The sequence below is a fragment of the Cydia pomonella genome, chromosome 7 (assembly GCF_033807575.1).
Source record: "Cydia pomonella isolate Wapato2018A chromosome 7, ilCydPomo1, whole genome shotgun sequence".
In the NCBI taxonomy this organism is placed as follows: domain Eukaryota; kingdom Metazoa; phylum Arthropoda; class Insecta; order Lepidoptera; family Tortricidae; genus Cydia; species Cydia pomonella.
In genome coordinates, this window is record NC_084709.1 from 12,282,430 (window position 1) to 12,300,437 (window position 18,008).

Below are 18,008 nucleotides of genomic sequence, written 5' to 3' on the forward strand. Positions count from 1 at the left end.
TCTGATTGTTTGAGATGTTATTCAGGTAAATATTTACTATAATACCACGTGGTAGTCCATACAAAAAGAGAAAACGTTTTTCCACTTCTAAAATTTTTCCTTTCTCCATGATTTTTTAATATGTTATTGACACAACGAAAAACTAGGTTTTAATTTTTTGTTTATTCAAATTTTACGAAACAATTTTTTTAAAGCGACACCTAGAATATATTATGCTGAAGCGATCGACCTCAAAATCAAAGTGATTTGTTAAGATTTAGTTAGTGGAAAACGTTTCCTCCCAAAATGGAATTTCATAGAAAAATTACCGTTATTTCGTTACATTCAAAAAGGTATTCTTCCCTCTTAAAACATTTTCATTCATGTCAAGATGTAATAATAGTGTTATAATTTTCTCTTGTAATATGGCCTGAATCAAATAAGTGAGGTGATTGAATTAATTTCGTCTATGTAAGTAAGCTGCAGAACGAACTCATCCCCTGTATAGAAACTTGTCTGCAGGGGGTCAGTTATTTCTGCAGCTTACTGTACATAATTAAATAAGATATATTATGAAACTCCCCAGTTTTTTTGTTTACCTTTTTATTTGCTCCTACTATCTTGGTATATGAAATTTGAATGTGGATCGGATTTCAAAGTGGCTACTAATACTTTTAAACTAGTTTGAAAATAAATCGTCCTCAATTTGATTATGTAAGGTGTTTCTAATAGATAACCTCTTCAAGGATTAGCACGGTATCGTCGATATCAGTACAATTATAATCGGATATGGTACTTGCAGACCGGACACGTCTTCGCATTGTCCCCTGCTGCCCATCGATCAGCGCTCCTTCCGCGACGTTTTCCATTGGGAAAGCAGCAGCTCGCGTAATTAGTAGAAACGAGAGCGAAGCGATTTCCGAGGCGGATCGCGGCAATTAGCAGCGGCGGCGCAAGCCGCAGGAGATTGCGATCATGCGACAGATGCGCCAAATCGGCTATTGTTTAACAAAAAATACTGGTCAAATGCCAGTTCATATTCGCAAAGGCCATGCCAGAATAAGCTAAGTGAAGCTGCCAGCTAGTTTTGACTTGATTTTTTATGGGTAGTGTGGCTCTATGTATATTAGTAACAAATATGCAAAATTTCAGCCACCCAAACTTTATCGTTTATTGTAAAAAAAGAAACGAAATAAGATCTTTCTTCAATATTTTTTTTCGAGACAGCTGATTTTGACGTGCGTCACATATACATATATTTTGCATAAAGACAATTACATGACATCAACTGTTGGATATATTTATCTCTGAATAGGACTTATAATTTCCTAATTTCTTTTGTAGTGTATTAGGTACCATTTTTCCAGATATTTTGTATAATGGTAACCTTGTGACATGTTGTACTAAACGTATGGGATTTTGGAAGACTTCCTTATCTTTATCCTCTCCTGAAACATCTCCACACAATACTCACAACACAAGCTTCAGTAATGCAGAATAATGTCAATTAGTTTGGTAAATAAACAAAATATCAAACAATATTGAAATGTGCGTGACGCATTACTGTTTATATCACTGGTATTGAAAGTTTATGATGCATAAATAAATAATAACATTTTGATTAAACTGTCTTCATATTTCACCATGTATATGATTTACCAGTTTCTAGTCGGCTTCATTAACAACATCTTAATTTATGGATTTACATGATGAAAATGGCAAAAAAGTGCTGTCAACGGCATTATCGCTTCAGATCTCTCGGCACTTGCGCCAACAATTAAGAATGTAAGGCGGGCGCAAGCTGCGCTTGCGACGGTACGCTTCACATTCGCGTCGCGGATCGCCCGGGAATAACGCGGCGGAGAAGACCTCGACACCCTGATCCTTCCAACCCTTCTACTCAACATTTCAAAAATTCTAATTCAGTGATTTGAAAATAATTGACACAGGCCGAAATAAGCTTATTCATATTTTGTTCGACGCGGTGTTTTTTTTTATTTATTTTTATTTTGCGGGGGTGTCGCAGGTGGCCTGTGTTAGTGACGGTGTGTGCTGTGGTATGGGGTAAGATGGGGGCGGGGCATAGTGCGGAGGTCGAGGGCGGCGCGTACGCATCCGACCCGCCCGCCCACGACCGCAAGAAAAGTTACAGCAGAAGGCGAAGGTGAGTTTATTTAACCGTTTAACATCAATTGAATCATAATGACGCAACACTTAATTTTCGAAATATTTCCTGACCTCTGCAATGACTTCATGGCTGGTTGCTTAACGTGTCTTAAGTTTCGTTTAAGGGTTTTACGCCATAGGCACGACAAGGGTCAGGGGCATCAATAGGTTGACAATAGAGGTAGTTCTATACTTGCAAAGATTGGTGAAACAAAATAATGTACATATTCATAATTTATAGACAATAAAATAACTGCACTTCACAAAAATGAGTGCCTCGAAAATGCAATACAGGCCAATTCTAGTTTTAGATATTATCTTCTTTTTTAATTTAAGAGCAGGCCTCTTGTCGGTGCAGCTTGATGAAGTTGTCTCCACCTTGGTTGATCCGATGCCAGCCCTTTAGTGTCCTGGTACGACACGGCTCCTACATGCTCCTTTACTTGGCTCATATAACTTTTTCTTGGTCTTCCCCTCCCACTCCTTCCATTTGTTTTAGATATTATATCTGTTTCTAATATGATATTGATATTATACTGATCTGTCAGTGTCAAAAGTCACATTTCTTCAACCAAAAACGTCACTTTTGACACTGACAGAACAGTATCATATTGGAAACAGATCTAGTAACTAAAAATTGTTAGTATTTAATGGTACGTGGTACTACTTGTTAAAACAATCAAAAGCCTAATCTGTACGTAAAACGACCGTATCCGTGTATCTGTATACATATAAATATATTCCTTTCGCTTACCAATTACATTAAGAAAGTAGCATAATGCGCAGTGTCGATGGACACAGATTACCCTACTGGCCGCTGTGCATAACAATGACAAGAAACGTGGCGCATCTGCCGTGACGACTCCGTATGTTTTCACTTTGAAGAAATAGCTTTCGACCGTTATGTATTATGTATTTTACATACATCTTTACTAAATATGACTGAGTTCGAATAATGGGTGCAAATCGATTGTCAAACTGTTCTAAAATTCTACAAGTAGCCATTTTTAGCTGTGATACAAATTCATTATGGTTTTAAAAAACTTACAGCAAAGAGATCTATTTTATGGGTGCATCCATTTCTCAGCCCTACAGCTACAAGAACAATTGTAATACATAAATAATAGTCTAGTTATACCTATGTATGTATATAATGGCTATTACATAGTATTAACAATTGTTCTTGTACGTTATTCGCCGGTGATGTATTTAATTATTTATAATATCGTAGCATGTGAAAATTCGTGGTCTCTGCCTTCCCCATACGGGAAATAGGCGTGATTTGTATGCATGTATGTATAAATTATTTAAATTTGATATTTGACGAACTTAATCTGTTTACAACATCCCTTTATTTGCAATATAAATGTAGGTACTAAAACTGTCGACGAATACCGCCTGCATTCGAAAATGTTGGTCTCAGGTTTGAAAGGAATACTCTCGAGTCAACGTTTATACCAAGTGGTTTTGAACATTAGTATCACTGTAGTAAAACTAGAATTGCAGCCTAAACGGGTTAAGTTTACGGGTTGTACGGGTAGTAGTAGTTGGGGTTAAGTTTGTTATTTTACTTTAATTTCGTCTTGCAATACCTACCAATTCGAGTTTTAACATCTATTTACCTCAAGCTTTAAATATTTCCGAATAATTCGATAATATACCTACATACTTTTGACCCGGGTACGTCCTTAAACTACGTCCAAAAGAGAGGTATGGACATTCTGAATGTCATCTCACTTTGTGTGGTAGGGCACAGCCAGTGGATGTCATTCCAGATCTAGAGCAGAGCCCAACTGGGGAAGTACCTCCACCTTACAGAAAACAGCAGCCAAATAACACTAGACCCTACTCATAGTGTTGTGTTCCTGCCGGTGAGTAAGGTTGCCAGAGCTCAACGGGGGGGGGGGGGGGGGGGGGGGTGTAGGGTCGGCAACTCGCATGTAAATCCTCTGGAGTTGCAGGCGTACATAGGCTACGGAGACTGCTTACCATCAGGCGGGCCGTATGCTTGTTTGCCACCGACGTAATATATATATTAAAAAAAAATTGCTGAATATGCGCGCGGATACAATGTTTAGTAGTAAAATAGAAAAAAACAAGTGCGAGTCGGACTCGCCCACCGAGGGTTACGTACAAATTTAACTTTTTTTTTATATTTAGAGAGTTTCAAATTTATAGTTTTGAGATTTGTACTTGTAGTGTAAGACAATATTACTTGATAAATTTCATAGTTCTAGGTCAACGGGATATACCCTATAAATTTTGATCCCCTTGAGTGTCCAAATATACGTTTTTTGCGGCATAAAATGCCGGAACTTTATTCACGTAAACTTATAAGTTAGATTTTTTCACAGCTTCAATGGACCGTAGACCTAAGTATATGGTTTTAACTTCAACTCGATATCCTCCACATGTTCCAGAGATAAAGAGTCTTGGCAGAGAGACAGACAGACAGACAGACAGACAGACAGACAGACAGACTGACAGACAGACAAACGGACGATGGGACGGACGGACGGAGGGACGGACGAACAGACGGACGGACGGACAGCAAAGCGATCCTACAGGGGTCCCGTTTTTTTGCTTTTAAGGTACGGAACCCTAAAAAATATAGGTAATTAAATAGTCACGCCGTAAACATACTCGTAATATATCTGCCACTTCACGTATTGTAATTTTCACATTAAACTGTTTCAACTTTCAGTAGCTAGACCGTAGGAGAAAGAAACCACAAATATCTGGAGCGCGTTGAATTCTTTAGAGCATTGATAAAATGTTTGTTATCAATCAAGCATTATACAAGTAGTGCTGTTGATTTCTGTAGTTTCCGTGTATAGTCAACATCAATAGTAGCAAATCAACGCGCCAAAAGTATCTGATATTCCGGATAACTTTTCCAAATATACATAAATCTCTAAAATTCACGTTCGAAAGTATATATTTTAGAGTCTTAATTGTTCTATATATCGAACCATCACTTTTTGGTAAGCTATTACAGAATGGTACATACTTCTGAAGCGTTGTTTGATCCGCTACTTTTGACGCTGACTGTACAATAAATTTTGCGTTTTATTCCGAATATTTTTACAGGAACCCGAACACCGGAATTCATTCATAAAAATATTTTGTCTCCATGCGTTTGTTTATCCCTACGTCAGGTGTACATCATAAAAGTATACGATAAGCGGCTCGTTCGGTCACAAAATGTTACAAGGGCCGTTTTTATTTCACGTTTACGTTGGGAAAAGACAATAAATGTGTCTGAAAAAAGGAATGGACAAAAGTAGTCTCATTTGGAGCTTTCTCGTTTACTTAACTTCGTAAACTACATACCTTAAATATGACAGATATTACAGAGATAAGGACATACGGGTTGTTCGCCGTCCACATAATAAGGAGTGGTTCAGAAAAAAAGTAGCAGCACATTATGTGGATTTTTCATTTTATTTAGTGATAATTTTTAAGTAGCGCATTTTTTCTAGTAATCCGTACTTACTATTCTATACAATTAAATACAATCCTATTTAAAATAAAAGGGCGAATTGAAGTGTTCGCCTTTTATATTACATGTCTCCTAAGACTTCTTGAACAGCGTCTTCTGAAAGAATTTATGAGATGTTTCTCATAAACATAGTTTTTCCTTCAAGTTTGATAAGCTACTTAATACATTATTAAATTGTCTTATGTTCGATATTGCATTTTTTTAAATTTGACTTCACTTTGAGGTAGTTACATGGAATTTCCATTTTTGTATATTTGCGATTTTTACAGATATTTGTCTCCCATAGAAAAACCTCTGTCAGAGTTTAGATTGGAGAGACTTCCTGACTACCGAAGATGAACTCCAGTTTAATGGTATAATTTACTCGTAAGATGATATTCCTAAAAGCATACAGCTAGTTGTGAAAATTGAAATTCAAGTGTGGCATTGTGGAAAACGGCAGGTGAAGATTGTCAAATTGTGTTGTACAAAAAGAAGTACATTGCAATAAAAATGAGAAAACTCAAACAATCTGATATTAATCAATATTATTTTATTGTTATTATATAGTATTTTATCTACAAATTACTCAAAAAAATAAATTGCTTCATAATTAGTAAAATTTTAAAAAATATACTAGTTAATTCACTGCCACTTTTTTACTGAACCACTCCTTACATGTAGCCCTACTGATAATGTTATTAACTGGTCACCAAAATTCTTAAGATCATCAGTTTCTCCAGATTTTCTCAGCACGATATTGCCGCAATGATAGTTTTCCGCATCTTACCCGGCTTAACAAGTGAGTTTGGAAAGAAGTTGCATAATTTTTAAAGCTTACCCTTATCACGATAGATCATATCTTCAGTAGACCATTAGTAAAGTATTTAACTGCGTTGCCGCTGCTGTAATTGGTGCAAAGTTGGAAAATTAAAACATGACCTCATACAGTAGCCTTGTAATTGGGTTTATGGCACATGGATCTAATAAAACAGCGGGTTTGCCTCACAAAACACCTTTACATTTCTTAAGTATAAATAAGGCAAGTTTATAAATTTCTAGTTGGAGTTGGTTTATTCCATGATCAGGGATCATGGACAAGTAGGGAAACCAAATCTCAATTGTGTAAAAAGTAAAAAAAAATCAAGCGTCTTTTTGTATTCCTTGTTTTGAGTAATTTGATTTGCATTATATTTATGCAATAATATTTACCCTGCATTTCACATCACACAGGTGCATCTCCTTGCTCATTCATATATACTCGTACTTATAGGTGTATAGTTTATCGTGTCATTTTTCCTAGTTTTATTATAAAAGTTAAATCTTAAATTATGCGTCAAAGTTACAGTATTTGACGTTACAATTTCCTTTCAGTTTCGTAAATACCTACAGCTCTACCAGGGATCTCTTTTACAATATTTCACACGCTTGGACTTTCCCGGAGACCGAAGGAAGTAAGGAAATATTATACAGTTTTATCCATAGTTCAATTAAAAAAAACTTTGAATACTTTCGATGAAAAGTGTTATAAATTTTATCGAAAAAAGTACCTATTGTAAAGTAGAAAATATTATTTATTATGTATTTATGGAATATATTTAGATACGAGTAATAACTGGAGGAGAAGATATTTATAGAATATATTTAGATACGAGTAATAACTGAGATATTGCGAGACGCAAAAAACAGACAAATTAATAAATTCCCCCATATCTAAAAAGAGGTTTTCCTCAATTATCTAGCAAAGACTCTCAATCTGTTGCACGGTTAGCGGTTACGGTTTGCATTATCCGTCACGAAATTAAACTACTATTAATTTTATATAGGGTCAATGCCGCGCTGTAATCCTTACAACACAGTGAGTTCAAGGTTTAACACTTTTAACCCTAGTGTAACACTAAGCGTTAATGATGCAGCCTCAAAAATCGCAAAACCGGTATTTGTGCAAAAAATACTGCACTTAGAAAATAATTTTCTCCAGCTGCTTGTAGCAATAAATTCAACGCGAAGGCTGCCGCAAGCTCTGCATTAATGTGATGGTGTAGTACCTAACAAAAAAGTATCAAAAAATATAAAAATAAAAATATTGAGAGTTAAAACCCAAGTTCCTGAAAGATAGTATAGAAAGATAGATTATTATTATAAGGTATAAGTAAGCTTCACCACCCAGTGTTCGTCCTTTGAACTGTTATGGTTTATGAATACGCAAATTGTTATTATGCACGCTATCTCCTATTGTAGCATTCTTTCTTGGTAATTATGTAAATAGCTACGTATTTAGTCCCTTAAATCGGATCAATAACTTAAAGTTTATTGAGATGATGAAGCCATGACAGTAAAGAGTAACAGATTTTTATAGCCTAACTTTCAAGATTTATATCGCGTGTAATCGGAACATCACGTTCATTTGTACAAGAGAAGCATTTCAATAGAACAAATAGTTATTAGAATAGTTACTGATCAAGAATTTTAACCGCAATATCCAAACCACCAAACACTAATTAAGTACAATTATTACACATACAGGCCTAGATCGAAACGAGGCCGCTTTGATTTACTTAGTAAATACGGCCTGTAGACTTAAATCTTCGTCTGAAGCCATAATTCTTGTTGAAGAATTGATTAAACTGAGAGACGAGCGAAGCGGTAGCAAACGAACTAGAGCATATCACTAACTGGATGCGATACAGCTGGAACTCCGTTATTGGCTTTTTTTCACTAGCATGGAAGATGCTGGCCGGCATAAATTGCCAATTAAATAATACCATGTTTATGTAATAGTCGGCTTGTTTACCGACCGATTTGCGTAAACGATCGTATTATGCGGAACTTATGACATATATGGCAGCAGGTGAAAATAATCACCGCCTTGGCTTAGCATGTTTGCTCAATTATGTTGCATTGCATGAAGTAATTTTCCAAACTTGACTAAACTGTTATTAAGTAAAACAATGATCAAAATTTATTATAGAACAATGATCGAAGTTTGGATACCTAATTTAACTATAGTTAATGTTTCAAGGCAACATGCGCGCCAACGCAACTCTTAATTGTGTGATGTCAGATACTAATAATATGCTAGTACAAAGGAATGCCGGCGCTTATGAAACCCTTTACCAGGCTTATACTGTGGCTCACACACGCACTTAGCAACCCTTTCAACTTTGATATTGTATCGTATCGAATTCCTGAAATTCCTCTCACTTCACAATAAAGCCTCGAACTTAACAAGATATCAGATGAATCAATCTATGCCGTTTACAATACACTGTATAAAAATCAAAGGCTGTCCCAAAGTAAAAAGAAAACTTTCAAAGTCTTACTGGCTAAAAGTATTATTGAAACCAAAAGAAAATTTTGATTGCATATAGGGTTTCGTTATCTGTCATATAAAGCGGGGATTTCTTTATTGCAATCATATAATCATGTGCGCTATTTTTACTAGGATTTTGCAAATTGTCTTGCTACATGGAAAATACCTATTTTCAGTGATCTCTTATATTTACCGGTGTAACATTGCACAGCGTAAATCCAGAATTATTTATATTGGGACATATAAGACTTTTTATCGCGGTAAGAAAATCATAGACATCTTGCTTAGAAACAAAATAACAGCCGTTTAAAATCTACAGTTTCTTTTCGGTACAAGCGTTAGTGTGTTATGTAGTTTGCCAAAATAAATAGTGCACACCGCATACTTAGTTTGCCTAAAAATACCGCTCGATAACACTAGGTACATTAATAATTCTTACAGTTACTCATCCGACCATTTGATCGCTTACGCATCATAAATATCCATTTTTATAGATTACACAATTTGCAGTTTACCAACCAACCGTCACAGAAAACATGAACCGCCTTTATTAATCTGTGATAAAAAAAATATATTCACCGACTCCAATGTGGTTTTCCAACCAATAAAAAAAAAAAACAGTAAAATTTTTCTTACGCATCATTAATTTCACTCTTAGAATTTAAATGATTTGAAATATAGAACAACCCCCATTAGGTTACAGTTACAAGAATCAATAGCATCAGTCAATGAGTACGAATACTAAATTTTATTACAATAAATATCAGCGGATATTACAGCGTGACATAGTGAAATATTCCAATTAATAATATGTCTAAGACTAGAATTTTCACGATTATTGCTCATCGACGGATTAACAATTTAAATGCCGGTCAGGGAGAAAAATTTTAATAGGTGTTTTTTACGCGAACGCAAGCGGCGGCGCAGATCGCCTCCGCGTGCGCTGATAACCGGCGCCGCGCGCGCCACTGCCAGCGGGAAAACAGTCGCCGCACTCTGTCCTGTGACTCCTGATCGTGTACCGTCAAACATTACAAATATGGATGGTAGAGAAAGGACAACAATCTCTTATGGCAGAACTGTTGCAAAAGAGACCAGCTTTCAAATAATAGTTACTAATCTCTCCGGTGGCGCTAGGTAGGCTCATTGGTATAACATGAACCATAGAGGTATAATAATATAGGGATGGAAAGGGGGGAGGGGCAACAAATAACCCGACCAAATTGCGTAGGTTGTTTTTGGTATGTTGTCAGGAATGTTAAAACGTGTTTTTAATTTTGACGCATTGCGTATCTTCTCTCCCTCACAGGCGCACGCGTATTCCTCATCTGTATAAAATACTAGGTAACATTTCGGTGTTTTGTGGCGCCACCAAGTTTTTTGATGGACACTTTTCATACATAGAGATTTTGCTCCTTTTTCTATACTACATAATTATAAATCAATCATAATTGGATGTCCTGACTAGTCGTAATTCTTAGTGTTATTTTAACTATTAATAGCATTTTAGCCCGCGCAGAATACATAAAATACTACTTTGACCGTTATTCTACATGTCATATATATCTATATAGATAAATAGAATTCTCTTTATTGGCACACCTCAGTAAAAAGATAAAAGAAACAATTGATTAAATGTAGAGGCAGACAACAGGCGGTCTTATCGCTAAGGAGCGATCATATAATCAAGCAATGCGGTAATTTACAGACGAACACAAGTATCATTTTGATGTCAAGTGTACTTTTTAATCAGCCTCTCATACAGCATTTCGCCCGCTGGCACAGGGCCGCAGCCGCGCGGGCGCTGGACGCGTAAAAAAGCGCTCAGCGGACCGTGCGCCGCTCTCGCGTTTCTCCACACTACATATTTCTCGATGACACACAAGTCCAAATGGCGTCACGCTAGCTGAACTACGCAACACTAAATTGCTAGTTTATAAGAAAATCAGGTATTAAAAGTTAATATTAACGTAGTTACCCATTATCTTATGACATCTTTAATGAAAATGAAAAGACGCTGGTATGGCAGTAAAAATCAGCCAAGTGCGAGTCGGACTCGCACAGGAAGGGTTCCGTACCATTATCTATAAAAACGATCACCCATCCAAGTACTGACCCCGCCCGGCGTTGCTTAACTTCGGTGATTGGATGAGAACCTCGAGATTGGAAAGAAATATTTATTTTATTCTGTTTTTAGTATTTGTTGTTATGGCGGCAACAGAAAAACATAATCTGTAGAAATTTCCACTGGCTAACTATCACAGTTCATGAGATACAGCCTGGTGACAGACGGACGGACAGACAGCGGAGTCTCAGTAATAGGGTCCCGTTTGACCCTTTGGGTACGGAACCCTAAAAATTAGGGTTGAGAGTCTCACAGTTACGTTTGATGTGCTTTAATTTTATTGTATTCCTTTTATCTTATCCGTTTTTGTATGAGCGTGGAAGCGTCACGTCCATTTCACGGAAATGAGTGCAACCGCAAAATCCGCTATCAGATCATAATGGCCCCATATTAATACGAAATCCGTCCTGCGGTACAACTGTCGGGAACAGACGAGAGATGACAGGTGGGAGCCGTGGGAGAGACGTTCGAAGCCGCGATCCATTTTCTCCCGCCGAACTCGAACAGAATAATTATATTCTGCTTGCCTAGGCTAACTTCAAAGTTAACGAAGACACTAGACAGCTTAATATGCCTATCTGACATCAAATAGATGAGGCATCACAAATCTATACATACTAAATAGCTCCTGGCGAAACTTGACGATAAACTACTTCCCGATAACGTAGAGCCGCGTAAGATTGCAGATCAATGTAGATATTTTTTTACTTTCTATCAGTAATTATGTTTAGCGCTACAGATTTAAAAAAAAATCTCTTGAAAGGGAGCCTGCAACCGAAACTAGTAATAAAACAATAAATAACTATTAAGTACGAAGCTGGAAATGTTGAGCTTAGAAAAACAGATAGATCAGACGTATATCGTATATATTATTAAATATAACCAAGTTATCACAGTTATCTTAAGTGAGCTCTCAGAACACGGAGTGAAGTTCTCTCTTAACAATGAAGGATCATAAAGAAAAGGATGTTTCGCAAAACGCTGAAGTAAATGACGTTTCGGGAGCTATCTTTATGCACTTACTATGCAAATATATAGTTGCATAAAGAGTATGTAGTAGGTATTAAGGATTGATTTTATCAAGATTTTATAATTAGCACAAGTGACAGCATTGATAGCAGTTAAACTAACTGCGTTCCTATTTTTAAACGCCGAATTTTCAAGTAGGTAAGTATAATACACTTGGTACTTGGTGTGTTAAGTTCACTTGACTCTTTTCTTTTTGATCCTAATACACCCAACTATCTAAGATCCAAATTTAAATTTGTTACTGCTCGCCCCGGTGGTGTTCTTCGTACCTCCCGTGACCTTAAGCTTTCCATTCCCCCTCATCGCACCGGTATCCTGACCAACTATACTGTTCAGGCCATACGCCTGTGGAACGACCTTCCAGTCAATATCAGAAAAGCTCAAAGTAAATTCACTTTCAAGCGCATGTTGCGCAAGCATTTATCTGACAGATGTAAGTAATGTTTCACAGTAGGTACATGTATAATGTATATATGTAGATATTTATGTAAGTATATCATACAAAGTATATGTTTAAGTTTATGATTTTATTATATTATATTAAATAGTATATAATTTGTAAATAGTAGGTAGTGATATCGATTAATTATTCTAGTACAAAGCCTGTACCTAACAAACGTCTCTTTTTGACCGAGTGGTTGACTGGTAGAAAATGCCTTAAGGCATTAAGTCCACCATTTGTACTTAATATTTTGTATGCAAAAAAGTATAAATAAATAAATAAATACTCGTAATGAGTCCGATTTGTTTTTTTTTTACAGCATCTAGGTGTTTTCGATATGCCAATTCAGTGACATAATTTCGAACCAGCTAGCGGGTCTAAATTAAATTGGTGGTAAGGATTGAAAGAACCATTTAGCAGTAAAATGCAGTGGTCAGGCGTTTTACCACTGCAATCTGTGTACAAAGGATTGTAAAGCATTGTTGTGAGATTTATGAGGACTTCGCCGAACGGTGTATTGGGGTCAAGTGGGACCGCTCGTTATCGCCGTCGGTGTGAGTGCGGGGATCGACGCTCTAACTAGGAATGCGACTTTAGTGCATTTGACAAGTGTCAAAACGCAACTCCGAATCCATCGCGCGCTATGCGATAACATGTTATACAACAAAAATACAAAAATGATTGTATGAATTATAAACATAAAATGGTGTTATATTCAGATTTTATACCGTAACAACAGGCCAGTTCTAGTTTTAATTATTAGATCAGTATCATATCAGTGTCATATGAAATTTGATCTGGAGTAGAACTACCTGAGTAGTAATTACTAAATTACTTGTTATCAATTTGTAATGGATGTGATCTGCCAGCTGTGTCAAAGTGTTGAGTTGAGAGAGTATTAAAGTTTCTTTAATCAGTGTGATTTTTGACAATTGACAGTTCATATCCATTACAAATTAATAATATGTTTAGAGCACAAAACTGTTCGCGGAGCTCTTATGAAATCACTTCGGCGTTTTTAATAATCTGAATAAAACTCCTGTGGTGTAAAATATTGTTATACGTTATTTTTATTTAAGGGATAGAGCTACAAATAAAATAAGTTTTAATTAATTATGTATATCGTTGTCTAAGTACCCACAACACAAGCCTTATTGAGCTTACTGTGGGACTTAGTCCATGTGGGACATAGTTAACTTATAAGAAATGTACTACAGACATAAACACGTAAACAATAAGCCACTGGAAGTCCCCATCCCCCACTAACTTATGAAATTCAAGCAGGTTAGATGTACCTGGCGCATCCTGCGCCACACCTAAATCGAGTGAGCGAGTTTCTAAATGGTATACATTTTCCAATGCCGCTGATTATACATCAATGATCAATGATCATATCCTGCGAAAAATAAAAATCCTCCGTCATAAATAAGCATACAACCAATGGTTGACTGGTAGAGAATGCCTTCTGGCATTAAGTCCGCCATTTGTACTCTTCATGTATTGTGCAATAAAGTTTAAATAAATAAAATAAACAACCCTCTTTCAGCTAAACAAGTTTGAAATAGTATGTACTGAAATTTAAAGTTCCGATCCTTTTAAGCTATCTTCTGTCTTTATAAATAAAGACATACCGCTCTACGGCAAACTACTTGTATTTGCAAGAAAAATAAATAAAATAGAACGACCGTTTCATAGACGCTCGGAATATTTAAATATTTATTACAGTGGACTGTTTCATGTTAGCGTAAGGTACGACAGTTATTAAGAAACTTGTTCCTTATCTCAGCTATAACACAATCAGGGTAAGCTCGAATATTAAGGAAAAGTCCAAATATAAGGGAACATGCGTTTTCATATAATTCTGTGTGTCTGAATAGCAAATAATACTGAAAAGTTGGTTCTTTTTTTTTAGAAAACGGGAAGGACTAGATTATACAGTGTGAAAATACAATACAGGCGAATATTTAAACGGTGGCTAGCATCGGAACTAAGACATATTGAGATAAGGGTTGCTTAGAAATACAATGAGAATATTAACCATACAAAATAATTCAGCCCGCAATGTAAAGCAACACAAAACTTACGAGATACGAGCTTTTTATAGTAACTGTCAATGCTTGTTGGCAGTTAGTAATTATAAAAAGCTCGTATCTCGTAATGTTATGTTATGTCTATAGTTGTGCCGTTCTCGAGAACATCACACGTACATCACACGTACATTTACTACGGGGAATATTCTTGTACAAAACGGAGAACATTCTCCAGAACAGCACAACTATAGTTATGTCTCATAATGTTTGCAGTACATTGCTGCTCCGTAAATTTAAAAAAATAATTATGGGGCATAATTAAGTGTAAACTTCTTCATTAGTGATTACACAGATAAATTCTATATCTGGTCTGGTTTAATTTATTGCCCGTATTGGATTTACACACTGTATAACAGGTACTTTGTAAAAAAAATATTCATTTATTTATTTATTTCTTATGGACTCGTCTTCCAAAGTACGTTATGTGGATATGAGGAACCAAATTTACCATATTGCTCAGCCCCTGAAAGTTTTTCTAGATCTCTAGAATCTCAGAAGATATTTTATAGGGGATAATAAAATTTTAAATTGAGAAGATATTTCAATGCTGTACATAAGAATTAAGTGGCTAAACAAATACAAACAGCGAAACTTCCCTGAATTTACGTACTTTCTACCATTAATTATGAGCTCACCAGCATACTTAATTGGTTTTTGTGTCTAAACAGTCAATTATTATTCACACAAGTACGTACGTAACGTACTGTTACATTGTTTACACAGATCCACATATACGGGATTAGTAAGTAATGCTAAGTTTTTTATTCCTTCTTTTTATTTTATATTTTTATTTCATGAAGCAAATTGAGTTTTCTTTGTTTTAAATTATTTCAAAGGAAACTGAAACATTATTAGAAATACTAAATTAGGTGTAATGTACTAAAATACATAATTAAAATATTAAACTGTGTCATTATAAAACGAATAAACCCTCAAGTTTTAAGTAATTTTACTTGTACCTTTTAGAAAACTTAAGAGTAGCTTTTCTTCAGCCCTCGGATGTCGTTGAAATTAGTCGCTAGGCATTCGGGCATAAATCACCACTTTACGACCTACTTCAATGTGAGCATATGTGACACAGCTGTGTCGCCGCAACAAGTGACGGTCGGTGACATATGTCACACAGCTGTGTCGCCGCAACTAGTGACGGTCGGTGACATATGTGACACCACTAACGTCTTAACATTTGATGCTTCAGACGACCGGATAATATAATACTCAGATTGTAGACTGGTTTGTTTAATTTGATTGACATTATATGTGTAAGTTGTAAGACATTAATTTGTTTTCATTTCTTGCAGTGCCTGTCTCCACGGAACAGTTTAAGTATTATCGTAATATGATAAGATTCATATACTAGCCGTGTCTTATCCAACCTCGACATAGGCAGAATCATCAACACCTTGATGGAGCCATAACACGAAAAAATTATTGATTGAATATACAATTTGAAATCGTTTTGAAATCAAAAATAATAACGAGCACAAAAAATACTTCCATATTTATTTCATTACCTGTGAATGAATCTGTTTTTTTGATTATTTTTCGCATAAAAATTTTTGTTATGAATGAATGAATAAAATGAAAATCCTTAATATACCCTAAAAATTTTTTTTCTAGTTTCTATTTTACCACTTTGTCGTATTTATTGATTTTGCAAATTGCAGCGTTTTAGCACTAACGAGCACGGAGCAAAGCCTCTTACAGACAAACGGATATGGCGAAACTATAAGTTTATTTCATTACCTGCGAATGAATCTGTTTTTATTGATTATTTTTCGCATATTCATTTTTGTTATGAATGATTAAAAATATTTTTAAAGAGCAACTGTACCTACTTATAGGATTGAAAGTTCGTGCTTTGCTCGCAGTCTCACTGTGATCGTGATTATTTTCTATCGAGAGAAAGTTAAATACTCAGCAGCAGCCGTATTGTGATCCAAAAAAGACATTAAACGTCTTTTTAAAAATCCGTTTCTGAACCTTTAAGGTGCAGTAACCTTAAAGTATTGATTCGATTTGAGATGTACCACTTCATGCGACTGTGCGAAACAAATCATCCATGCTACGCCGTAGCGACTCATTCTGTAGCAAAGAAATTCGTAGCGTTTTGTCGCGATATCGCGTCATTCGCAAGAAGCCAATGTCGACATCTATTTATCGCTACATTTGTCCTCAAGCGAATTTGATTGTTCAATACTTATGTTATGAAATATCAAATTAATTAACAATTTAATTCCGATATTATCGCAGAACCCAATTCCGCAGTTTATAACTTATTGCTGAAGATATTTACAACGAAAAAGGTGTGACATATGTTTAAATTTCTGAGTTAATAAAAATAAATAGATATATCGCCATTTATTGCCAGAGAAACCGACCGACCCAGATCCCTAACATTAAACAGCAATGTTGGCTTATCCTAATTGCTACAGTATACACGGGAAAAGTTTAGGCAATAGAGCGCTTAACTGTTTTCCCGGAATATTAGAGCAAACGAATGTAGCTAACCTACCGTACTATTCGTAAATTTAAAACAAATATAATTTTCAAGACTTGCATAATTTACGAACGAGTTTTTACTTACAAATAAAAAATAAGAGGCAAAGGGAATAGGTGTTAGTTTCGTCTAAGAAAGATCATGCACACTACAGTTAGAATAAGTATAATATCTATGTAATGTATTAACAGCTAACGTAATAGCCAGATACGTAGCACCACACCTTTGTTACCGTGTATTTTTTAAATACTTTTTTTTATTCTTTTTTATTTTAAAATGCTGTAACATTTAAACGAACATGATATTGATTTATATATGACGATTTACAAGTGTTTGTTGATATGCCTACTTGAATAAAGAATATTTTGTACATACCAATAAGGATGTGTTGTGATATATTTGGCACTTCGACTGATCCTATCTGATGCAGGTATTTGATAATGAATGTAACATCCAATAATCCCTACTAATATATTATTATAAACGCTACAGTACCTAATTATTTCATGTAAAAAGGTTTAGCTTTGTGATGGAATAGGCTACTTTTGAATATCGATTTTTCGGAGACAAACCAATACAAACGCGGGCGGAGCCGCATCCACAACTATTGTTCAATCTTAAAAAACAACCAAGAAAGAGAGCAGCGTACAAATGCTGGGTGACAGGAAGTGAAAAGATTAATTTCCTGTCCGAGAAGTCCTTTTCATTTCCTGACAAATCGAACAATCGGATTTATAACTATTTTTGATATGAGTCATATGAATTTATATACTTCGCTATAATTACTGGGTTTAGGAAGGCGATTTATCATTATTACAATAATGATTGATATCCTAAATAATGCAATAGTTTAATCATCGATTCGGTACAAAAATCGTTAGTT

At 35.5% G+C, this 18,008-nt stretch overlaps 2 protein-coding genes across 3 annotated transcripts in view; one reads left to right on the plus strand and one right to left on the minus strand.

The window, feature by feature from the left end:
• The window catches only part of LOC133519833 (calcium uniporter protein, mitochondrial), a 151,342-nt gene that overhangs the window by 36,771 nt on the left and 96,563 nt on the right, over positions 1 to 18,008 (minus strand). The window lies entirely within an intron of this gene.
• Positions 1,776 to 18,008, plus strand: part of LOC133519812 (uncharacterized) — a 100,732-nt gene continuing 84,499 nt past the window's right edge. Inside the window, 1 exon segment of the mRNA XM_061853922.1 lies at positions 1,776 to 2,143. Coding sequence (XP_061709906.1) covers positions 2,049 to 2,143 — 95 coding nt within the window. The 5' untranslated portion in view covers positions 1,776 to 2,048.